Here is a 27,616-nt window from a genome sequence, read left to right on the forward strand (position 1 = left end):
GAAATTATTTACATTAGCCGTTTGGTTCTGAATAAACAGGATGAGATAATTTCAAACTCAAATTAAAATTAAAATATTTATTCAGTTCTTACTGGAGTGGATGCCACGTACCGGAAAACGCTGCGTGGGACGTCCAACCATAAGGTGTACTGACGACCTCTTAAAGGTAGAAGGCGCTGGATGCGGGCCGCTAACAACCGGGTGATGTAGAAATCATTGGGGGAGGCTTATGTTCGACAGTGGACGTCCTGTGGCTGAAATGATGATGCTGTCCTGTACATTTTTTGTTCCTGCAATGGCGACTAAACTCCTGATCATAAAGTTATTCAAATACAAACGATTATTCAAATACGAATTAAAACATCTTTCTAACACCCTGTATAAAGCGGCGTGTTTATGCACATCAATTATGAAGGCACGGTGCGGAACCGCGTCCGCTCGGCGCTGAGGTCGAGCGGGCAGCCTCGAGAAAGAGAAATTTTTGACTTAGGACGTTTTACTTCGCGACCTACACGCTCGTTATCTAATTTCTGAACGGGAATTTTTTACTTGTACTAGAATTTTGATCAATTTTTGACTTAGGATGTTTTACTTCGCGACCTACGCGCTCGTTATCTAATTTCTGAACACATTTTCAAGTGTATCTAATCTAACATTCTAAAGGATTCCAGGTTTGTAATAAAATTTTGAGTTAGGACGTTTTAGTTCACGACCTACGTCACGCTCGATAACTAATTTCTGAAGTTTTACTTAGGCTCAGAACAGACGGTGAAACGCAACTTCAACTTTGTGATGATTCTGATGAATGAAACTGAAACTTTCAAACTGGTCGCGTCATGTGAGGTCTCTCAACGGACGCTATGGCAGAAACTTAGATGCAACTCAAAAGTAACTAGCAGTTGCAGTTTCGTTGCAGTTGCGTTTCACCGTCTGTTCTGGGCCTTACTTGTAATAGGATTTTTTTTTACTTGGGATGTTTTTATTTGCAACTTATATGCTCGTAAATCTCATTTCTAAATATTTTTTTGCATTTTTACTTGTGTCTAATTTTGTAGGATTTTGAACAATTATTTGTTTATAGTATGAGGATTTTTATAGAAAAATGTACTTAGAATAGATGAAATCTCCTTTCTCTAGTCACTGTGATAATTCGAAGAAAAATAGCTATTTTTACAAAAATACCTCGCAAATAATTTCTTAGAAAGAAAATCATTCAATCCAGCTATGTAGGCCTTTTACTATTATTCAAACTTATTCCATTGGATTAAGGTTCACTTTTGGTTTTTCATGCGTGAATAGACAATACAATGTTGGAATTTTTTGCAGCGTCGATTACGATTGCGCCAATCAATCGATTAATGCAATCGAAATAGAAAACTAAAAATAACTCTTGTTTTTTAGGTTCTAAAAACTATATTTCAGAATATTTCGTCAGGTCGGCCGTTTGGTGTAGTGGTTCAGAACGGACTACTATGCCGAGAGGTCCCGGGTTCGATTCCTTTAATTTCTGTGACGGGTCTGGGTGTGACTATGTATAATATTTATGTATTTAAAAAAAAAAGTATATAAGTAGTATATCCGTTAAGCTAGCACCCATAACACAAGCATTAAGTTGCTTACTTTGGGGCTAGCTGGCGCTGTGTGAAATTGTAAAAAGATTTATTTATTTATTATTTATTTATTTCACAGCCTAAGGCTTTCGAAAGGTGATCCAGTTTTGCGGGATCCAGTTATGCAGGATCTCTAGAACTAGACTGTTTTGTGAACACAAAAGTTGTGTTTGAAATACGAATTACGACAAAAAGAACCAGAATTCAACAATCCTTTTTTTTGTGTCCCGCATCCCGTTTACAGTGTCCCTGTAAACTGGATGCGTTTGAATGTTAACTAATTAAGACTACTAAACGGGATCCTGCAAAAAACAGGATGTCTCCGTGGGGACAAGCTTAACCCACAACGAGGAAGCTCTTAGCCTGCATCTCACTTGATGGTAAGTAAGTGATGATCAGGCCGAAGGTGGAAGGGAGCTTCACCCGGAATCCTCAACCACAGAGGAACTGGCTATCTTATCTCCAACTGCCGGAACAATACAATGCTGTTAACATTGTTGTTATGGCGACAGAATTGCCGTATGTAAAACTTCAGACATTAATCTATATATATAAAAGAAAGTCGTGTTAGTTACTCCACTTATAACTCAAGAACGGCTGAACCGATTTAGCTGAAAATTGTCAGGGAGGTAGTTTAGAGCCAGGAGAAGGACATAGGATACTTTTTATCCCGTTCGAAATAAAAAAAAAGTCTGCTTATTTATTGCCATTAAGGCGGAACAAAGTTCGCCGGGTCAGCTAGTAATTATTAAAAACAAATTGATTATTAATATCGCGGCATCCTTAGTAGTCTACATTTAATTTATTATTCAAGCTTTATGCCAACTTTTAATGCATTAAAGTTATGAAAATAAACATTAATATGTAGGGTTTTATAGCTTCTCAAAATGTCATTAGGAAATGAACTAAAAATGGCGAATTAAAGTGCCTTTTGCACTTTATTTCTAGTTTTACGACTGTACTTACTAAGACAACTATATTTGTTACTTTATTTCACTTTGCAATAAAAATACGTATTTTTATACATCACTAGCTGACCCGGCGAACTTCGTACCGCCTATGTTCATCAGAAATAATGTGGGATTCTAATGGTGGAAAAATTTTTCAAATCGGTCCAGTAGTCTCGGAACTTTTTCAATACAAACAAACAATCTAATCTTTTATCTTTATTAGGGTAGACTAAACGGGACTATTCCCACCTCTCGTTCCCACCGCTGCAACTCCTGTGTAGCCAGGATCTACAGCTTGACCGCCAATAACCCAAACCAGTGAAGGACTTCGTACTCTTATGTCCCGGGGGATAGTAAAATTGTCATTGGACCCGCAACGAAATTAATTAGAAGAAAAATTAGGGTAACTTGCATAGAAAATTTGGGAAGCCTTCGACAAATTAATGTGAGTCAATAAATTAAATACTAGCTCTTTAAAAACGACTAAACCATCCAAAAACATAACCACCTATTTCGCAATCGAGTAATAAGTTCATTAATAAACAATTCATAAACGATTGTGTTAACTCACACCCATTACACGCCGAGTTGGCTATGCAAAATATTTAACCACTAGTTTAACTACAATTAAACATAGTTCAGATAACGCCTGATTATGATCATGTTAACTACGGTTTAAAAGGCTTTGTCACTAAAGTCGGATGATTTTGGTGCTGAACTCTTGCGGGTTCGAATCTCGATGGAGAGTGGAGACACTAGGCATAGCAATCTTTTGTTGGTAAACTAGCCATTTTTATTTTTAAAAAATAGGGCAATACTTTCTGAATGTGTCATTTTTGTTTAAAATAGTGATGTGATATTCGTATTCGATACTCAGAACTCGATACTCGGTGCTTTGGTTTAAATAGGGTAGTCGATATTACTATAACTAGTTTAACTAGTTAATTGACATTATTTCTATGAGCTGTCAAAACGGGACTCTAAACTATGATGATGTCACTAGTTCGTCAACTTGATTAACTAAACTACCAAAATTAAATACCTAGTCCCAGGGGCTATCTTACTATCTTAGAACCCACAAAAAACGCCCACTCGCTAAAACATGCATAGCCTATTTTTGCAAAAGTATGTCCGTTTCTAAAACTTTAAATACTTATCGTTCTTTTGATATTTGCAGATCAAGTATTACCTAGCAACCCTAAAGCACTAAGGGCTCATCTCCCTACCCAAGCTCTAAAACAATAAGCTAACAAATTGAATCAACACGATGGTGTGTGGTCGGACTAAAGGAACACAATCACTCATACTCTAAAACTAGTTCCACTCACACAGCGCTGGGAGCAGTGTGGCGCGATGTTTTGGAGCTAGTATTTAAATATTTGAATATTTAAATTGCGTTCCATTTTCGAATGGAAGATGCAAATTTAAAAAATATTGGGTCAGTTTTGTATCAGCCAGGATTGGACGTGTGAATCAAAGACGTTTTGAGGCAGATAATGCCGTTGACATGAATCTAGCGAATTCATCTCGAGAAACAATCTCATTACAATATTATTTTTCTATCTTGTAGTTCGCAACTTCCCTTTACAACCACAAAATACAGTTTAGAACAGACTATAAACTTTTTGATACCTATAGATTACAACACTGATCTCTCAAAATGGTATGACATTGAAACTGCATAAAAAAAATACCTAGACTGTTTTTCGCGTTGGCTCTTCTTAAAAAAATAATATCATAATTATATTAAGTACGATACGCAGTACTACTGGTGAAAGATAGGTAATTAGTAAATCTCTGTAAAGCAGTGTCTTTAGTCCACTTATTTTTTGTGTCGTCAAAATAAAATTCTAGTGTACCAAGAAAGATTAAATCTCTTCATTCATTGACCAATGAAAGAGATATCACTTCTCAGAATCGAGTTAATTACGAAACAGATACTTAATTAGTATTTATGACTTGCAAATAAATACATTTATGAAGCTTTGTGCTTGTCAGTTGTTTCATGCGTCATACTCGTCACGCAATTTTGCATTTTGATCATAGAATACGAAGTTTTAAAAATACTAGTAAAAATAGCTCTTTAAGGTCTAGCGCTTAGCTCACTCAGTGCCTGAGGTAAGGGAGCGGCACGGGAGGGGTGACATTGACATTATGACGTGACAGAGCATACAAATCTGAAGCATATCTGAAGTTCTCTGCACTTCTCTGACGTATAACGTCTCAAAAACACTCTCCCGTGCTGTGTTCAGCTGTGATTTTGAATACTAGTTCCAAAAAATACTAGCTGCATCATCACTAGCTGTTTTAAAAATTTACTGCGTCTGTTCATTTGATACCAATTTCAGCTTTGATTTAAAATACTAGTTCCAAAAAATACTCGCTGCGTCCCGTCACTTGATACCAAAATACGCACACAGACGCGCTCTCCCTAACGAGTACTTGATAGTTGATGTTGATATGCATCGACCTACCAAGTAATTATATGTTTACCAACACTAGCACTATCTTGTATCGTAGGACACGTATAGCGGTTTTAGTGATGCGATTAAACCATCGATACGACGGGATTTTTATCGATAATTAGTTGATTAAAAATGTCGATGTTTTAATTTGATTTGATTTGAAATTATAGGAATAATCTAGTAACCAAGTGGAGGCTAAGTACGTGTGCTTGATTAGCTTAATAAGGATCGGATGTGGTCTTAACGCTCAAAGTATTGCCTGCCATTTGACTTGTAATTACAAAAACAACTTAATAACACAGGCTTAGTACTCGTAATTGTTGCAGGGAAACGTACTTTTTGAATTAAAAAATATGTTTTCAAAATTACTCAATTGGAATAAAAAAGTGTATCACGGATAAGTGATAAACTCTACTTTTTATATTCCTTTACAAATAGGTACATTATTAGCATAAATATAAACCAAATGAGATGTTAATATTGAAATAATTAATTCTAGACTGATTTAATGTAATGATTTTTGATCGATACATCATTAGCGGGTCAATCAACCAAAATATCGAGTAGGTATGTGCTAATTTGGGCATATTATGTGATGATAGCAATCATTACAGTATCATTAACTCGCGTAAATCGTTTATTTACAATCTATTGCAAATTAATTGACCGTTTTACGTTCACGATTCAATTTAGTTAAATAATAAGTACCTACTCGAGATTATTTTTATGAAATTATCGACTAAAATATTTTTTTAAATGACTAGGAGACAAAGAAAGTTAACTGCCTAAGTCCGTTGAATGTATGTTACTATTGATGAGTATTAGGATTGCCTTAAATTAATTGACGTCAAAAACAATAAATAAAGCATCAAATTTTTCAATTTTCTTTAGATGGTACTTATTACTAAAACCCAAGACTGTTATTAAAAAAGAATACTCGATTAAAAAATATTACTCAAAAAAAGATAAACCAAAATAAAAAATCTTTTACTGTATTTTTATCGACAATCCAGTCCCACCCCTAGCCAAAGGCTGGACGTTTCACCGGCACGTTCAAACCGAGAGTATTATCAGAATAATGACAGATCTTGAGTCTCGAGACTACGTGCGCAGAAATACCGCAACGCCATTTTTGTCTTAAGAGACAAAAATAACGCCATTCTTAACCTTATCCCGCAGGAAATAAGAGACATGTTTTTGTTGATGCAAAAAGAACGGCGTTCTAGTAAGATGGCTGAGGAATCAATTTTGAAAATGGAATTCTGGTTTTCAAATGTTAGCTTTCTTTTTTTGCGCGGTGTTTTGACGAAAGGTTGATGGCCAGTGTTTTAAATTACGAGTATTCAGTTCCAAATTTACTAATTTTTCCGAAGAATAAAAACTTTAACAAAAGACGATACAACTAGATAAATCTTAGATAAATACAGGGTGTTTGGCGCATCGTGTGCCAAAATGATTTGGCGGATAGAATGGGTCATTTCCTATATTTTCAGCCCCCATAACACGTTCCATGCCAGGCGGCTACTTTTAAATTAATTTTTTTAGTAATTTCACCAAAACACCCAAATCGCATCATTTAATTTCGATTAAAAAAAAAACTACTAGGCGCAGCCCTAAAGTAAATATTTTGTTTTGACGTGCATTAATGTAGGGTTGCATCAAATCTAAATTTACTGGCAAATATCATCTAGTTTTTTTAAAATTCAGCTTTGAAGTTTTCAGAAAAGTTAAAAATGGACTGAACATTTAAGTTTACATGGGTATAATTTTCTTTTTTAAAAGAGATAGCGATCTTCGGATTTTATCAAAACTTCTCTAGTCTATCCTCATTCAAACGGTATACTAATCTTGTTTAAATAATAACAACAACTTCACAAATTACTTAAATTAGTGCATTGACTCTACTCGGACTGATTTGCGAAATTTGTGTTTATAGCCCCTTTATGTGTGAATAGCACGTTTAACACCTACAGGTAAAAATTATTTATCTTATGCAATGTAAAAACCTTTTCCCAATCGTTTTTCAATGTGGATTTCTTGAATTTAAAGACGAAAATAATTATTTTGATCGTTTATTAATTATTACAAATTTTGTTCAAAATGGCCTCGGCAACGTATACACTCACGACATCTTCTTCTAATTTTCTCTTTTTATTACTACAAAGGCGTTTTCTACTCGTGGATTGGAAGAGATGGCCCTATACAGTGGCCTACACGTTCCCCAGACCTAACTCCGTTCGATTTTTACGTCTGGGGACAAGCTAAAGAACTGGTGTACGTAACGGATTCAAACAATAGAAAAACTACAACGAATAGAAAACGCCTTATTAGTAATAAAAAGAGAAATGTGGCTGCATACGACAACAGTCGAAATTAGAAGAAGATGTCTTGAGTGTATACGTTGCCGAGGCGGACATTTTGAACAAAATTTGTAATAATTAATAAACGATCAAAATAATTATTTTCGTCTTTAATTTCAAGAAATCCACATTGAAAAACGATAGGGAAAAGGTTTTTACATTGCATAAGATAAATAATTTTTACCTGTTAGGTGTTCTACGTGCTATTCACACAAAAAGGAGCTATAAACACAAATTTCGCAAATCAGTCCAAGTAGAGTCAATGCACTAATTTAAGGAATTTGTGAAGTTGTTGTTATTATTTAAACAAGATTAGTATACCGTTTGAATGAGGATAGACTAGAGAAGTTTTGATAAAATCCGAAGATCGCTATCTCTTTTAAAAAAAAAAATTATACCCTTGTAAACTTAAATGTTCAGTCCATTTTTAACTTTTCGGAAAACTTCAAAGCTGAATTTTAAAAAAACTAGATGATATTTGCAAATAAATTTAGATTTGATGCAACCCTACATTAATGCACTTTAAAACAAAATATTTACTTTAGGGCTGCGCCTAGTAGTTTTTTTTTAAATCGAAATTAAATGATGCGATTTGGGTATTTTGGTGAAATTACTAAAAAAATTAATTTAAAAGTAGCCGCCTGGTATGGAACGTGTTATGGGGGCTGAAAATATAGGAAATGACCCATTCTATCCGCCAAATCATTTTGGCACACGATGCGCCAAACACCCTGTATAACTTGATAAATAAACAACATTATTAAATTACGTATAACGATGACAAATTGAGATGTACCGTAACTAATAATTTTAATTGCGGCGATTAAGTCATTCTAGCTGTTTGAATTGCCTAAACACATTCGTTAACAACAAATAAATCAAACAAGCCTTCAGCACTCGAATAAATTGGGACATATTAACCAAAAATTCTAAACATACAAGCTTAACTTTTAATTTTACGCCCCATAAACTTTCATACAAATCTCATACATTTCTAATTTGTATGTTATCTACGCTCATCCATCATTTGAAGTACCAGGCTAGCATAATAAGCGAAGAGTTGATCACAATCATTTTTCGCGGCCTTGACTAGTGAATCATAAGGAAGTTTACAGACGAGCGACAGTATATCGGCGACTGCTTGCGACTTTTCAGCAACAGTCACCGATAAATTGCCGATGACAGATATTCAAATTAGACGACTGTCGATGCCGATGGTCACCGACAGTCGTCGATACATCGCAAATCTCAAAGACGAGCAGTCACTAACGTATAGTCAGAGAGTGTCAACATTTTAAACTTTAGCGTTTCATTTCAACTAAAATAGAGAAATGCGGGTCTCATCAACGTCAAGCCGTAAGTTCATAATGTCGCGTTGAGAACCGCGTTTTTCTATTTTAGTTTAGTGTCAACATGTCATGACAGCGAAAGGTCGCCGACAGTCGCCTACAGTCACTGACAGTCGCCTACAATCGCTGACCGTCGCCTACCACTATCGCAAGCAGTTGCCGACATAATGTCGCTCGTCTGTGACCTCTATAACGTAAAGTCAGAGAGTGTCAAATGTCAACATGTCATGACAGCGAAAGACGCGAGTCGAAAACTGTCGCCGACTGTCGCCAATTTAAGTCGCAAGCAGTCGCCGACATAATATCGCTCGTCTGTGAGCTCTCTAAGAGCGACTAAAATTGCTTGAGCCCCACCCCCCCTTTCGTGCCTACTTAATGTAGATTGATGAAGTGTTCTGCTGAGAATTACGGGAGTTCTAAATTTAATGGCCGGTTGGCTAGTGATAAATGCGCTGCCATCTAGTTTGTGAAAAAGTATTTTTTTGTAAAGAGGTTACTGCAAAGTGGGTGAATAAAACCTACTTGGATTCGGAACCTTTTTTTTTAATAAATCAGGCAAAAGCATCTAATGGAATGCCTATTCGAAAATCAAAGGCAAAGGAATCTTTCTATTCAGCCTAGGCGATGCGTTCCGTTTTACGCAATAAACATTTTATTTACTTCAAAAATATTATTGTAAGAAATAACAAATTACTTCTAATACTTAACTAACTACAAAATAAATAGCGAACGTGAGAATATGTCGCGGCAAAGCTAAATCCTTGAGCAGTCAGTACCACTTTTGACCTACTGCTCAAGCGCGAACTATGTTTTCCTATAGATCATGCGATCTGACGGCTCAGAATTGCTATGATAAATCGAACCGGTTATGATATTATAGTTTTGCATTTATTATGCTTATTATCGTGACGACCTCGATGTGGTGGCTAAAGTTCTAGGTTTGATTATTGGGATTTCGATATTTGCCCTTATTCTTGCCAATGACAACTATTTTGAGGAAAAATAACTTTATTAACTTGTTATCATCAGTATTTTTTGGAAAATACAGCCCTTATAAAAACTGCTTGCAAGTTATCAAAATTGAAAAATCAGCAAAGAAAGTCGCTTTTATGCAAAGAAATTAAAACAAATCCGAAAACCATACTAGCAGGTTACAAAAAAAAAAGAATTCGAATTTGAAAAAGATAAATTTGAATTTAGAATTAATGGTAGCAAAAGAAACAAAATTAAGGCAGGGTTGCACCATCTTACTTTAACTCTAACAAACATCAAACATTGTCAAACTCCATACAAAAAACACCGGCTAGGCTATCGTATAGTTACAGTTAAAGGTAGGTGGTGCAACTCAGCTTAAATACAACTTTTTAAACTAGGAACAATGGAAGCGCGAGAAAACTGCGTTATATTTAAAAAGGTTTTTTAAACCCCCTATTTTACCTACCTTAGGTATCATTATTTCAACATAGGTTACTCATAATGACAGGTGCCATTTTTTCCTTTGAGGAAAAAAGTTCAGTCATTTTTTATTGCATACCTACATGCAATGGCAGGTTTGTCACTGTTCTATGAATGATACAAGATTATTATTACAAATATTATGGATTAACAGAACTGCCATCTTTTAATCCTGTTCTGGATTGTAATGTCGTAATTGTGAAGTTTAAAATTTATAATAATATGTAGAGAAAAGAGAGTACAAGTTATGCATTTTATAATTCTGTAAACTTTTAAAAAGAGCTGACAAGTCACAGAGTTTCTTAATTTCTTGCACTACTTTTCGCAGCACTGCACTGGCTGTTGGAATATTGTGTAAAATGACTTTAAAAATATATTTGCAAAAAATAAGTGACTGTTATGAGTCGAGGACCTATTATCGAGTTTTTAAATCTGAAAGTAGGTATAGTTATCAGACTATATTTTTGTCCAGTTTTTCTTATTAACATTTTATAGCGTCACAAAAAGTCGCATTTTTTTAAGTTATTCAAAATACAGATTTTCTTTCTTCAAAAGATGCTACATTTTTAACATAATGTGCCTTGCCAGTGTTTAGCTTGTACTGTCTGTCTGTACATCACAGTGACACAGTCCCAATTTGTGACTATTGTCAAATCTTAACTTTCCCACGGCCAGACTCCGAAAATCTCGAAAAAATACTAATTCACATATAATTGACCTGAACTTCCGTCTCGTATAAAAAGAAATAGGTAGCAAATTGTACGGTTGCGTGTCTCAGAACAATGGTATGAAAAAACAATGAATTTTTCTGTTTATTTTTTTCTCAGTACCGAAGTTGTGTACATAAGTGCGTACTTGTGTACATGGTGTTTACATAGCTACTTGTACAAAGCATAAGGCTAGAATATACGAGTACAACAAAATAATTATGTGAAACAATTCGGTGGTATCAACCTTTTGTTGAAAACTTTAGTTTTTACTAGCTTTATGTCGCAGATTTAAAACGCCATAACAAAAGTATCTCTGTTTCTTGAATCACGTTTATTTTTTAAAGAAATAATTAAGGTTCTGTATAAAAAATAATAATAAAAGAAAATGTAAACGAACATTGACACACCAAAACCCTCTTTCTGATTAACATTAAGGCTGGGTTGCACCATTGTAATTTAACTTTAACAAAGTCAAAAATCTGTCAAAGCTCCATACAAAAAGCACCGGTTATCGTTATAGTCACGGTCAAAGTTAGATGGTGAAACTCAGCCTAAGTAACTGTCCGTTTCCATGCCAAAATAGCTAAACTGATTTTACTGCAATTAAGATAAATAAATTATAGCTTGTAGAGCCTCCTATACTATACAAATAAAGAAAAAACCATCATTCCTGAATAAAATTCAGGGTAATAAAAAACTTAAAAATGTGACTGAAAATCACAATTTTACTACCAAAAGAGCCTTTAAAAAAATCTTTGACTGTTTGCCCTCAATTTTCATCATTCTTCATACCAAATGGGTTGTTATTATCGTATTATCTTTATTAGGTTAAACAAACGTTAACCCTCCGCGGGTCCTGTTGCAAATTAACGATGTAACCCTAAACTGCCAAATCAGGGGATGTTTTAGAATCCACTTGATATTTTAATGGTCTGAGTGTGTTGGATAATTTATTTTGGTTTATTAGCTAGTAATTTTGATATTAGAGATTGCCCGACACAAAATTGTTTATTAAATCAGATTGAAGTGTACTTAAAATTATGAATTCAAAATAAAAAATGTGTCAGTTAAGTTAATATTAATTAAATCAATTACTTACTTAATAATAATTACTTATTATGTGACTCCATTATGTAGAGTAAAGTGAGACCACCTTGCAAATGGTTGTCAAAAAAGTAGACTAAGGGACAAAATATCTAAACATCAGGCTTCCACCGTGCAGTTTTCACAAAACGGAAATAAGGAAGCAGTCTCACTAGCTTTTTCTAAAGCTGTGAAAAGATATGCCTAGCTAGACTCTTTCGTGGTTATTAGAAGAAAACAACTAGGTAGGTAGGTCTTTGCACTAGGTACACTAGGTAGGTATAGAAGAGCTATGCCCGTTTTCACCATCAATCTATAATTTTTAAATGACCCCTATACCTAACAGGAATTCTGTTTTCATAGGGGTCGCTTAACAATTAATAACTGACCAAAGATCGATTCTCAGTCAAAGCCGAAATCTTAAAATCCCTAAGAATTTAAGTTAATTGAATTTAATTATCCTCAAGTTTTTCCAACATTCAATGACAGTAACTCCTATTAACTATACATACGTTCTAACCATTCGACTTGGCGGCCCTAACAAGCGATCATTAACTCAATGGAGTTAAATTAAATAATATAATCTGCCAAAACATCTAAACCACCCTTCTGATAATAGAATTAATCAGATCACCAGAATCCCTCTCTGTGGGTTATCATGACCCTCCAATGAAACATATGTCGCGGATTTGGCCCGAATTACGTGCTTGTTAGGGCACGTAGTAACTCAATGTCTGGTGCAGGAAAAATTGAGTTAACTCAAAATTGCGCCATGGTGCAACGAAATAGAACTGAAATCTTATACAGTGTGAGTCACGTTAAAGTGTACATATGAAAATATATGAAACTATACCTATTTTTATCGATAAAAAAGAGGTCAAAAATTTTTTGAGATTTTTTTTTAATTTTTGATGAATTTTTTTTTCTTTTAATTACTTATTGTAAAGAAAACGTAATAACTTTTAAACTAAGCGGTATATCCTGATAAAACAAAAACAGTAATAATGCTAAATAACAGGCGATACTAAAAAAATACATAAAATACCTAGAAAATGCCAAAAAAATAATAAAAAATGATACTTTTTGAAAAAAATCTGCTTAAAAATTCGTATTTTTTTGGTAATTTGATAAATTTCTCCAAAAAATGCCCCTATAACAGGTGGTTTTTATTACTTTTTATTATTCTCTATCGTATTACTTTTGTAAAACCAAAAATCGCATGTCTCTATCCCTATCACAACGTTTGCAATGATCGTTTGAACTAAGCCTCTCCGGGCGCGCCATTCAACGCTTCGTTAACAACGGAACTGAAAGTGACTCTAGATTTGTAATTTTGATAAAGACAAATTAGATTTTAAATAAAAACAAAAGATTTCGAAGTAAAATAAGCATTTAAGTTAAAATTAAAATTGTCTCTACCTGTAGCGGAGAAAAATGTGGTGGCAGGCCTTTGTTCAAACGATCATAGCAAATGTTGTGATAGGGATAGAGACATGTGATTTTTGGTTTTACAAAAGTAATACGATAGAGAATAATAAAAAGTAATAAAAACTATCTGTTATAGGGGCATTTTTTGGAGAAATTCATCAAATAACCAAAAAAATACGAATTTTTAAGCAGATTTTTTTCAAAAAGCGTCATTTTTTATTATTTGTTGGCATTTTTTGTGTATTTTTTGTATTGTTTTAGTATAACCTATTATTTAGCATTATTACTGTTTTTATTTTATCAGGATATACCGCTTAGTTTTAAAGTTATTACGTTTTCTTTACAGTAAGTAATTGGAAGAAAAAAAATTCTATAAAAAATTAAAAAAAAATCTAAAAAAAATTTTGACCTCTTTTTTGTCGATAAAAATAGGTCTAGTTTCATCTATTTTCATATGTACACTTTAACGTGACTCACACTGTATACAGGGTGTTTCTTGTAAGGTGTCAAGCCGAAGGCAGGTGATAGGTGAGGACTAGACCTATCGATTTCACCCCCATGTATGTTTTACGATTTTTCATAGTTTAGAAGTTATCGTTAATTTTGTGATTTTTTCAAATTGTATGACCTAGTAGGCTTTAAATTTTTTTATCTTTTTTTTGGGTCGACTTTTCTCAGATTTCTTTTTTTTGACAGATTCCCTATTAATTGCAGATTTTTGAAAAAAATTATCAACTTCCTATCTTTGATGCAAGATACAAAATGTTTGCTAGAAACATAAAAAATATGCTTTTAGCGGAACATACTAAAATTTTCAACTTAAAAGTTTGAAAAAAAAAAAGAACTTCCATAGGTCCAAAATAATTTTAAAAACTGCGCAGTTTTCTGAACTTTCATAATAACACAAAAAAACATGTACTTAATAGGCCATTATTTTCTGTAATCGCTCCACTAAAGTGGTAAGTCGGAGATTCCGTTACATGTTTTTGACTTTCTTAGGACTAAGTAATGTTTGCAATCCCTTAAGTTTACGTTATGTAGAACACATTTAGAGACAATAACTGAATAGAACATTTTTTTATCCACAACGAGGAAGCTCTTGCCCTTCATCTGGTATACAATAGGGAATATGAAAATATTGATGAACTGCGGACAAAGCTGACTGAAGCACAAAACCAAATTAAAATGAAGAAGAAGGTTTTACGAAGAATTTTTTTGCGTCGTTGTCGAATGTGCATTCAGGTCAACGGCGGACATTTTGAACATTTATTTTAAATTAAATTATTACACCCATATTCTCTCTCTCTATCTCTCTCTCTCTCTCACACACACACACACACACACACACACACACACACACACACACACACACACACACACACACACACACACACACACACACACACAAACTCTTTCCCTTTCTCTCACACTAATATGTAGGTATATCGAATTTAATCGTAAAGTAACAACCACCACTGTGGTCTAGTGGTAAGGCCACCATATTTAGGACAGCCAATTCCTCTGTGGTTTAGGATTCCGAGTGAAGCTCGCTGATCATCCATCAGTTTTCATCAGGTCAGATGAAGGGCAAGAGATTCCTCGTTGTGGATAAAAAAATGTTCTGTTCAGTTATTGTCTTTAAATGTGTTCTACGTAACGTAAACTTAGAGAATTGCAATCATTAGTTAGTCCTAAGAAAGTCAAAAACATGTAACGGAATCTCCGACTTACCACTTTAGTGGAGCGATTACAGAAAATAATGGCCTATTAAGTACATGTTTTTTTGTGTTATTATGAAAGTTCAGAAAACTGCGCAGTTTTTAAAATTATTTTGGACCTATGGAATTTCTTTTTTTTTTTAACTTTTACGTTGAAAATTTTAGAATGTTCCGCTAATAGCATATTTTTTATGTTTCTAGCAAAAATTTTGTATCTTCCATCAAAGATAGGAAGTTGATAATTTTTTTCAAAAATCTGCAATTAATAGGGAATCTGTCAAAAAAAAGAAATCTGAGAAAAGTCGACCCAAAAAAAAGATAAAAAAATTTAAAGCCTACTGGGTCATACAATTTGAAAAAATCACAAAATTAACGATAACTTCTAAACTATGAAAAATCGTAGAACATACATGGGGGTGAAATCAATAGGTCTAGTCCTCACCTATCACCTGCCTTCGGCTTGACACCTTACAAGAAACACCCTGTATATAAAAGAAAGTCGTGTTAGTTACTCCACTTATAACTCAAGAACGGCTGAACCGATTTAGCTGAAAATTGTCAGGGAGGTAGTTTAGAGCCAGGAGAAGGACATAGGATACTTTTTATCCCGTTCGAAATTTTAAAAAAAGTCTGCTTATTTATTGCCATTAAGGCGGAACAAAGTTCGCCGGGTCAGCTAGTCGCTAATAAATATTATTTTATTGCCGATTCTACTTTCGGTACGTATTTAGTTTTTAAAATCATAATTAAAAAAAACAGAGTTGTTAACTCGAGCATCTTGTTAAAATCTTTCGTTCGTTTCAGCCTAATGACGTCCACTGCTGGACAAAGCTAAGGATTTCCACAACGACCGGTCCTGAGCCGTTTCCACCTGCCTCCCGCGACCTTCACCAGACCACCAAGTGGGGGTCTGCCCACACTCCACATTGTCCAAATAATGTAAACTAGTCAGGAGGACAGTCATTAAGTTGTAGAAATAAATAGAAAAATCCATATCATGGTGTAATAATTTGATTATCAAATTCCCCGCTGACTTCTGAACTGACTGACTTTTTTAAACACCAACACAGTTTTTAAAGAAGTCAGTCAAGTACTTACTGAGTAGTCGCGCTACAACTGCGCTACGTAGCCGTGTTGCTAAGTTACCATCTACTTGTTGCGGCCCTGTCGCGCGCCGCGTTTGATCTCCGCCGCCCAGCCAATTACAATTAGCTGTGTTGTTCGGGAACACAGGGACGTATTAAGGGTTGTGAATAGATGTGAGATTGAAATTGATAATTATATTGCTATTCATGGAAGCCCTTGACATATTGATGGAAAATATTGTTACTCAGATTTTAAGCATTTCAAATAAAAAACATGCCCGGGTGATAGGACAGCTATTCGTGAAAAATATCTACGGATGTTTGTAAATATCTATTTTGTACTCAAAACATTAGATTTCCATGATTTGGACATCGAAAATATCCATCAGATACTTACTTATTCAGATTATAATAGTTAAAGTTATAAAGTATAGTATTTAAAATAATGTATAGTACGAACAAGAACTTACGAGTATAACTCAATTTTTAAAAATAAAAAAACAATTGCTTCATCATCATCATCATCATCATTTCAGCCATAGGACGTCCACTGCTGAATACCTATAGACCTTCCCCAATGATTTCCATGTTGATCGATTGGTAGCGGCCTGCGTCCAGCGTCTTCCTGCTACCTTTATGATATCGTCGGTCCACCTTGTGGGTGGACAACAATTTCAAGTCAGTATTATTTCAACAGTAACAAACTAACACACAAATCGTTATCAAATGGTAAAGTTTCACATATCAAAAGTAGTTTTATGTATTTTTCATCTCATAACTCTCCCTTTTACAGTCGGTTCGCATTCCAGCATGGAATATTATTTGATCCCTCATAAACATATATGGGATGCATTCTTATATCAAAAAACACCGTCAAGGTGTCTGTATGTTGAATAATTCAACTACAACCGTGTCCGTACGAATTGATATAAAAACTTGGAAATTTTCGGCATAATTTTATTGGTTTTGTATGAATTTAGATCTTTGACACCTGAAATTAAGGTTGCGATTGCAATGCCTGTTGTTTAGAGTTTATGAACTAGGTGTATACTGTGACTCTGTTTTTGTAAACTGTTTTTTCAAAAACAAGTTGTCTCAAAACACTAGAATATACTAACTTAATATATTTTCTGAAACGTTGTCACATAAAAATCACCTAGTTTAGGCTCAGTTGCACCACCCTAACTTTAACCGTAACTCTAACTATTAACTCTAACTATAGTGAAGATACAATGGGGCTGACATACACAATATGTGGATAAAAGCCCCAAATCAAATAAAGAATAAAAAACACTATTTATAACTACATAATTATTATAAGCAGTTATTTTTATAAGGAGTTTGACAGACTTACGTTTCTTTTAGACAAGTAAGATAGTGCCACCCAGGGTAAAATATACAGAAGAAAAAACTAATTAAGTAACCTATTTTTAAAACTGTTTTCTCCCAAAGTTCGTGTGTGTCAAAGTCTGTGTTCGTCCCCAAATTTCCTCTCAACTCTCAAAACTCCCAAATTTCTCAAATTTTCCTGCTCTTCCTGCAAAACAAAAAACCGTCAAGTTTTTGCAGCGAAAGTGGCACGGTAGCAATGTCTTTATCTGAACCGCCGTACGGACAAACATGCGTGTTTTAGGGTTCCATAAGTACCTCAAGGTGCCAACGGAACCCTATTAGTAAGCCTCCTTTTACGCCCGTATTCACAAACGATGCTTGCTAAAGTGAAGCAGCAAATCGAACGCACAGCGTTGAATAGAGCTCTGTGATTGGTTCGTGTGTCACCCTGTGCGTCCACGCATACTGTGAGACCTCAATGCGGGCATTCCACAGAACGGGACTTTTATATTGCCGCTACAGATAAATACAAAAGCTCATAAATACGAGTAAGAAGGATGATCATAAGAAACTTATTGTTTTGTTGTTTTTTGTTTATGTTTGACACACGAAAGTATCTTAGATTGAAAAAATACCGACCGAATTGAGAAAGTCCTCCTTTTCTTGAAGTCAGTTAAAAGTGCATGGTATTTATCTTATGCAATGTAGTACTTAACCCTTTGAATTAGATCTCGTCTCGCGCTTGGCCTGTTTTGGCTCGAGAGTGACGATCAATCTAGTGGATCACTTCTAAACTTTATTATTCATAAAACTGAGGCTGATTCATCATCTTACTTTAACTTTAACAAACGTCAAAAGTATGTCAAACTCCATACAAAATCACGTGTTATTGTTATAGTCGCGGTTAAATTAAGATGGTGCAACTCAAGCCTTAGAATTGTTCTTTCAAAATCTAATTTTCTATTTTCGTTTTATTTTCAAAATACACAAAAATCTACTAGTGACGCTTGTAGCTCGATAAAAAAAAACATCGACATCGATACATCGGCATTCGATTGCAACTGCGTAATTTCCACTTAAGACGATAAAGTTAATGTGCTTTTTCTATGGGTATGTGAGTTTTTACATCACTTTCAATGCAAGTTACTGGCGGTCATGTTTTGCATAAAACTTAGGTGGATGCCCGTGGACGAGTTTAATTATAAAATGGGTAAACTGTGGATTCAACTCGCTTTGCATGTACAGTCGGGTTCAATTTATGTGTAAATATCTTGTGTTTTTATTTGAATTGATTTTTCTACGTTGATGGTAAGGAAATAATGCTAAAAGCTTACTTAATTGTAATTTTAACTACTTCTTTTGTTGAGAAATTGCATGAAATTTTGCCATCTCCTTTTTGTAAGTCTTTTCTTGCCCTGTGCGGTAAATAAAGTGTGTTATATCTATTTATGAAAATACTTGGTTCGGTAATGAGATACGTTATTGTTTGAAATTTTATACAAAGCTGTGTATTTTTTTTTTGGTTAATTTTTATTGGTAGCTGATTATACCAACCCTGCTGGAAACTGTGTAGCTACTTTTTACAAAAATGGTTAAAACTGTTAAAGAACAAAGCGAGAGAATTTAAAATAAAATAATTAAGGAACGTGTTTGAAACAAAACATTTTTTTTATAAAAAAAACTCATTCCAATAATGTAAATGTGTTCATTTAAATTAGTTTGCATTCATAAAAATACACTACAGATTTTTTAGTTAGAATCTTTGTACTAAGTCTTAGAGTATTATAATTTTCAAACTGTCCTTTACATCCTATGTAACTGTACTTTTTTACCAAACCTAAATAAAATTGACACTCCAATTTTGTGAATAAAACACTAAAGTTTTTCTTATCTGAATTAAGCAAGTCAATGTACAGCCCGCCTTAGTTTCTTATTAGCCTCTATCTTAAGTAGATAAGGATCAATCTGAGCGATCCACTTGCTGTCCGGTGTACGGGCAGCTTGACGTTTCTGTGCCAATCGACTACGGGTCCCGTGGAGACTGCGATTTTAGATTTAAAATATTCATTGGCAATAAATATTTATACTTCACTGATTTAGTAATCGCTCAAATTGAATTATGGCCCATCTTTATGTCAGTTTCACTGATCAAATATTTTTCAATAAATAAAGATTTCACATTACTACTTTTATCAGTTTCTTGAAATCTATATGTGATAGAGATAAAAATGACTAAGGGCAGATATTTTAACCGTCAGATAACTTTCATCTCAAGAACAAAATTTCCATTTTGTCATAAATTTTCCAAACAGAAACAGCATTTCGAAAGCCCAATTTTGTTCTTCAGTTAAAAGTCACTCCGTATTCTATGATTGAGAGATGAGCCCAAAATGACGCATGTTAATTTTAGTCGTAAAGCAATCTGACAGCTCGTGTCATTCAATTTTGTTCTGCGTAAGTCAGTTCAAACATACAGAATTTACGATAATGTTCGCAACGGTCAATAAATGACATTTCTTGACCGGTTTTCCGAAGGCCTCTACATTGTTTTTTCCAATGAATATATTCCAGTATTGGACGTTAACAAATTGTTACAGGTATTTGCATTTTATTCATCCATCAATCGACTTTTCGATGTGCAATTACAACACTGTAATTAGAAACAGTTGACTGGCAACACTTTTATCGATATGCAAATCGCTCCTTGTTTATACACATCACTAATTTATCATTTTATCGAGATCGATGTATCTTTAGATAAGCACTATCCATTGTAGGACGATGTATTTTTCAGTATTTTTCTTAGAAGGTTGTTAAATTTTACATATTAAATTGAAGGGCCTTTGGGCTTCAATAATAAAGAGTATCAGATAATAATATATTTTTAAATAAAATTTGTGATTACGGTACAGTTTTTATTTACTTTAATATTATTATTTTGTAAGCTCACTTTGATGATGAAACGAAAAAAACATTATATTTCGTTAAGATAAGACTGCATATTATATTTTACGTTTATTCAAAAAACAGATTTAGGTAACCATAATTAATAACAGTTCCTAAATCCGAACATTTATTAATCGATTATTTAAAAAATTACAAATAAATAGTACGAGCTCTTGACTTAAAAACTGCGTGAACGTGAGCAATACTAAACAAGCATTTTTAATTGCAGGCGCAAAATACTTAGATTTGTAAAAAAAATCGAAAATTCTTTTTTTATAAACTGAACTATTTTTTAAACAGAGCATAAAACCTCTCTACAAAAACAATAAATTCGCAGCTCACCTCATTGTCCCGTGTAAACCGTTGCCTGTGAAGTTCAAAAAAAGAACAAAAAAACCACAGCTGAGTCCACTCCATGTCATTCACAGTCCGTCCAAGGCATGCAGTTTATACAGGCTACCGTTTTTTTTTAACGCAAAGAAAGGTTTTATTCAACGAGTGAACATTAATATTGATAATATTGTCTTTTAATTATTTTCATTCACAAATTGAGTCGTCGAGTGATAAGTACTCGCGTGTGAGTATTGATTAGAAATGGTTGAATGGCTTCAAGTTTTTTAATAAAACATTGATTTGATTGACTTATCCGATGTTTTTAATGGCAATCATTAAATTAAACGATTTGTTTGTTTATAATAAACACTGGAATATTAATAGCATAATTACTTTTGAATGCGGTGTTTTGTTCGTTAAATGCATGCTTACAGTCAATTTTAATTGAAAGTTTTGCATAATGAGCTGCTAGCGCAAAAAATATCCCAAATTCAATTAGTTTTTTTCACCACACGCGCTAATTAAAAACTTTGCTTACTAATCCATGGTAAAAAACCGTTTTCTCAAGTAATTATGTAATTTCACCTATATGGTAGTTAATTGAATCCTGGGAAAATACCTAAAAATCATTTTTCTAGTCCCTAATCAATCGACGAGTTTTTAGCACTTTGTCCGATTTTTCCTGGCAATGCAGACATCTCGTTTCTAAGGGACTGCATCCAAAAGAGAGGTCAAACTATGTTCACTATTGTTATAATAATGTATCCTATAGTCCTACTACACTAATATTTTATGTCAATCGATGACTATTCGATATTATGACAGTATGTAAATGAATCAAAGAAAACCTTCTTAAAACAATTTCTTTAGGCTTAACTTAAGCTTATTTAATGTATGAGATACGTCCGTAAGTAAAGTTAGCGACAAATTGGCATAAGTTTACTGTTGACTTTAGTTGCTATAACTCTATGTTATTTGCTATCAAACACAGTTTCACTTGCACAATAAGTCGCATTAATTTATTTCACCCACCTTAACGACCCATACAACCCATTCTAACATTGCGCACTCTCGCATACAGCCGGCCAACGAATAGTTGTATGCGCGCTGGTTCCCAGTGCTATGCGGTGCACGCTCGTCATCCTCTTTGTGTTTGCCGCTGCATGCCGCCGTCCTTGGCTGCGTACTGCATACCGCGGTCCAGCAAAAAGTGTACGCACGAAAGTTCGCTAGGATCGGTCATGGGAATAGGTGATTTTTAACGCTATCAATCAGCGGTGTACCAAAATAAATTGAGACATTCTCATTATCGCTATCGATATGGAGATATTCTATGTATTTCTGATAAACGTGGCGGGTCCAATAACAGTTCAACTTTGTGCTCCTCTATGCACTGGAGGGAAGAACCTTAACTTCGAACTCCTCCTATGTTCTTCCGATTAATTTCGTTGCGGGTCCAATGACAAGTTAACAACTTTCCTCCAAGACAAGCTGGTCTACATTGGTTGGGTTTTATTGGCGGTCAAGCTGTAGATCCTGGCTACACAGGAGTTGCAGCGGTGGGAACGAGAGGTGGGAATATTCCCGTTTCAAAATAGAGGAGAGTAAAAGTTTGCATCTGAAATGTAGAAACACGACATAATTATTGCAATAATTTAGGTACCACATACTCTACATAATGTGGTACAGTCAACAAATAAAGTTAATCAATTTCATTTTATCATAATTATGTGTTTTAAAAAAACATAACTTAGCATGAGATTAATTTAAAACGTTCATAATTATTAAAAACAAAAAATATAGCGTGTAATTAGTATGCAAAATATAGTTAACGATAAAAAGTTCATTTACTTAGGGTAATTCAGTATTTCACGCCATTAAAAAATAACAAAGCAACCTTCTTATTAAGGTAACTTAAGAATTTTTCTTTTATTAAAACTATGATGTTTATTTCCTTTCTTTAAAAAGTAGTGACTCCAAACTTTTTTATGCCTCAGGATCTAAAAAATGAAGCTGTTTCAAACTTCTAATATTTGAAAAAAGATCAAAATTAACGTAATGTTTTTTTTTTAAATAGATCCGCGATATGTTTAATAGACCCGCGGTGTCACCCTGGATTATTTTGTCATTTTTTCCCAACCATACACACCAACTGCTAAAAGACCTTCGTGTCACAGACAACACACAGTCCACAATGCGAGGAAACAATTTGCTTGTGGTCGCGCCCCATATGGCGGCCATTTTGTTCCCCCCATTTTTTCAAAACAATGACAGATGACTGTGAAAACCGCGGAGTATGTACTTTTTGAAGAATTGAATGAGCTAAAAATGTTATTCTTCAAAAAGTAACATACATCGCGGCGTGTTTAAGCTTATTTTTATTATTTTAGAATATTAGCTGTTAATTTGTAGATTGCAGAAATTACGAAATAGTCCCACTAACTCCTCGGGTAATCGTGATGTTTAGTATAGAAATTTCATTTTAAAAATAGGCACTGTTTAACATTAATAAAAAAATGATAAAATTATTTCTATTTTAATTAACAATCAAGCTGATTTGTATTTATTTGGCAAAATGATACGCAAAGTTTTTGACATTATGGTACTTATTTTTTCCCAATTTTATCTTTAGGTACATATAGTTTAAAACGAAGTCGCTCCCGTTGTCTGTACGCTTAGATTTTTTAAACTACCTAAAGGATTTTAGCGCAGTTTTCAGCAATACGTCTCACTGCCGAAAACTGCGATAAAGAACATCCTCCTTTTTTAAGTCGGTTAAAAAAATATCCAATGATTTCAGCAGGGGCAGGTCGCTAGTTTTAAAATAATATTCACCTTTTCTGTTCATTATTAGTCCCATTGTCAAATATTTGGAAACATCAACAATAACGTGTCATTTTCCGGATTTCAAGGTTTTTTATGTAATTTTGGAAACGCAATAATTAAGTATTGACAATGAAATGTATGGAATCGTTGCTATTACATCAACTGTACACCGGAACGATTGATAACGATTTTTTTATTATAAATATTTCTTTCTGTATGAAAATATTGTTTCCATTGTTGTTTTTGAATTCATTTTCAAATCGGATAGTATTGAAAAAAGGATTGCGTGGGAAATAATGTTTGACAGTTTCTAGGTAAATTGATTCATTTATAATCTGATGTGTGCAATAACACAAAAATTGGGATAGGTACAAATTTAATCCGTTTATATAAAAAAAAGTTGGTCATAAAATAAAAAAATACTGGCCATTTTATTACAATTTGACAGTACGCAAAACTCGCTCAAGCAATCCGCAAAACTCAAATAAGAAAAAAAGGTTCCCTCAAAACAAAAAAATACTGGCCATTTTTACAAAATTGACAGCACGCATTTCTAGGGGTGAACCGAATAGAACTCTAATACCAACACAATAAGTTGGGCAGAGGTTAACTCGCGCGCCCCGTGACCCTACTAATGGAGGGGGTGAATGGGCGCGGGGTAGTGCGGTTAAGTGTCGATATCGATAAAAATTTGGGGTTAAATTCGTCACAGAATTTTTCGGTATGATCGATATAGTCGTTAGTTCAGTTATTAGAAAACTAAACTAATTCAAGGTATTTATTTATTTATTTTTAATAAATCTAAATTAAATAAAAACGCGTAGTTTTCTAGTAGTTTTGTTTCCTAAAACTAGTTCAAGTACTTTTGAAGATGAATATTTTCTAACCGACCCTTTTTCTTTGCGGTTCAGTTTATTAACTTATGTAATCTCCTTTGATGTGTTAATTTAAAAACCCGCATTATGCCCTAACATATCCATACCGGTTTGATCCGATCATAATCATTGTATTAGACCTTAATCAGAACATCAATTTCCCATCAAAATCACATACCAGTTACTGTATCAAGTTGACATCTTCATCCACCATCAATCTTCCTTGTTCCACATTATTTTATTGCAAAATAAACCCTAATACAAACCACATAAGAGTCCACTGTGTTTACCTTAATGTACCGTTATAAAAACCTGATCGATTTCTGAACTGGCTAATTTAATAATCTGCCAGTGACATTTTTGTTGTTATTATTTACACGAGTAATGATTGCCCTGACATGATATTAAAATCTCGCTTGTCGGGTCCAATGTGACATACTGACATAAAGATATACAGGCTGTGTGTTGTGTAGTTTTTTTGTGGAATGATCGATAAAGGTTGGCTGACCTGTTGGTAAACTGTTACAACACTGACTGTTATAAGTTCGGTTCCTGCAGGGTGCAAATGTAAATGAAAATATTTTTTCGTTTACTTTCTAATAATGAAATGTTTATCGAATCACTATACTTAGTACAAGCTCTGCATAGTTTAAGGCATTAAAATAGAATAGAAAAAGATCAGCGTTTTCTCTAGCTAGATCAACTATAGCTTGCGTATCATAAATTTTCCTCTATAACATTCATGCCACTCATATTTAAAGGTTTAAGTTCTCTTTCCTCTTTGGCAAGTCTACAAGTTTAGAACATCCTAAGATTGAGACATTACAATTTCTAACCGTGACATCTTATACATAGCTCAAAACTCGATTAAAATCCAAGCGCAGTTTCATCCTTCGATTGGTTTAATGTTAATACTATGGCAAATCATAGATTTCTCTCTCAATACTTGAGCACCATTTCAAGATACGCCCCTAAAATGTATCTTTTTCTACTAGCAAATATTACTTACAAAACCAACATTTATTGCTACTTTATCAATATTTTCATTCTCATTTTGTCTTGTAAGGTCTTCTGCATATCAAATGACACCAAAAACACAATCAAGCATGTCACCCTCGCTTATTACACCGACAGTATTTTTAATCTTCGTTATTATACACGTAACTTGTCAATATCAGCATAAAGTTTTTTATATCTTTATTAACACAACTTTAGGCTACGCCCTGTATATTAAACAGTTCTTGGTAGTGATCAATTTGCTTACAGGGAATGGTATTATTGAATAATTAAGTCACTGTTGTTATTATATACGGATAATTACTTGTTTATATGATAAATTATACAATGCCATTATGATAGGAGAGCAAGACGTTGTTGTATATTGGTTTAGAAAAGTAATTTCTTGATTTAATTGGATATTGTACCAGATTAACAAGTTTATGAGTGTAATAACGGAAGATTGTATTGTCTTTTCGCTATTTACGCACTTTTTTACAAATAATCAAAATAAAGAATAACGTTCTGGTAGGCTCATTTCTTCTTATTATTGATTAATGTCATTGCACAATTTTATATAAGAAACTTGATTGCTAGAATTACTAATTGCTAAAATACGTCTTTTAAAATACAATAGATATTACGAAAAATACCTTCATAGAAGTTTTTATAAACAAAAAATATCTGATATTTTTCTTGCGTCAAATCTACTTAATTTTAAAAAAGAACATCCTTTTGTTGTTATCAGCCATCTAAAAAAATCTAATTATATCGATATTTTCATCGACTTTTCCCATCCCTCCCGTAACGGCGAGTAACGGCACGTCACCCCCGCTAGTCCCGCCTTTCCGCACGCGACCCTTATATATAAATATATATATTAAGCATATATTGTCCGTTTGTGCGTACCGCGTTGACTCGCTTCGATTTCTCGATTGACTTAGTCGATTTGAATATTCTAATCGATGAATAATGATGTGTTTTTTTATCGATAGTTGTGAGAAATCTGCTTTATGTAAAATAGTTATTGAGAAAAATGGAGACGTTTTTCAATGGGAAGGCGAGCACATTTTTATGATGGAGTAATTATAATCATTAACATTCAAACAAATTTGATACGGCGATTATTATGGTGACTGTGTGATTGTAAATTAAAATTAACTTTGCCTTTGATGAAAACGCATATAATTATATCACGAGTTCAAATTCTGAAACAGCCAAAATTTGATTCAAACTCAAGGAAGGTTTAAGACAGTTATTGGTTGACTTTCAATGCTTTAGATCTGTCGTCTCGTACATTTATCTGACCAATAATTAATTAAACAACCTACCTTTCGCTATTTTCTTTATCGATTCGATAAAAACGATTGGTGGACCGATGCTGCACTATTTTGTTTTATTTTAACGTTCACGAACCCGTAATGTTTACCATCTATTTTATAATAATATTCGGCACAACAAGTTTTACAAAATAAAATATGCAAGGATTTTTTATTTCTCACATTTCAGAAGCCTTGGCATTATCAAATCAATCAGCGCTTTTCTTTAACAAAAAAATCCAAATATACCTAGGTACCTAAAATGACGTTAGAGATCTCATGACGTCATTGGCAATGTAAGAAAGACGCTTGTAATTTTTTTATTTCCTCATCTAAGAAACTTAATAACCGTTCTCTTTGTCTGCAGGTCAAGATCTGGTTCCAGAACCGGCGCAGCAAATACAAGAAGATGATGAAGGCCGCCCAAGTGGGCGCGCCGCCGCCCAGCCTCGGCCTTCCGCCCGGGAGCCCGCCCAGTAATAACCAGCTCTTACACGGTGAGTTTCATCATCATCATCATTAGTCGGCCTAGGCTAGGATACGCGTCGTGACATAACCATTAGTAGCACAGTAGCTTTTATCGCGCAATTTTATCGATTTACGTGATAAGCCCACACATTTGTCGTCTAAAATCATTGATAAGTTTTTATCACGACGCGCATTCTAGCCCAGCAGGTCAAAAACTCGAATCGGACGACACCAAATCGGTGTAATGTGCGCAGTGTCATACATGTTCATACTGAATAACAGCCTGACCTAACTATCGGCCGACAAAA

General features: G+C 34.0%; 1 protein-coding gene across 2 annotated transcripts in view; it reads left to right on the top strand.

Moving 5' to 3' along the window:
* The window catches only part of LOC135085011 (homeotic protein distal-less), a 131,404-nt gene that overhangs the window by 94,104 nt on the left and 9,684 nt on the right, over positions 1-27,616 (top strand). For both annotated transcript variants that reach the window (XM_063979786.1, XM_063979785.1), the window contains exon 4: positions 27,208-27,337. In XM_063979786.1, the coding sequence (XP_063835856.1) occupies positions 27,208-27,337 (130 nt within the window). The remainder of the gene's footprint in view (positions 1-27,207; positions 27,338-27,616) is intronic.

The sequence above is a fragment of the Ostrinia nubilalis genome, chromosome 27, assembly GCF_963855985.1.
Source record: "Ostrinia nubilalis chromosome 27, ilOstNubi1.1, whole genome shotgun sequence".
In the NCBI taxonomy this organism is placed as follows: domain Eukaryota; kingdom Metazoa; phylum Arthropoda; class Insecta; order Lepidoptera; family Crambidae; genus Ostrinia; species Ostrinia nubilalis.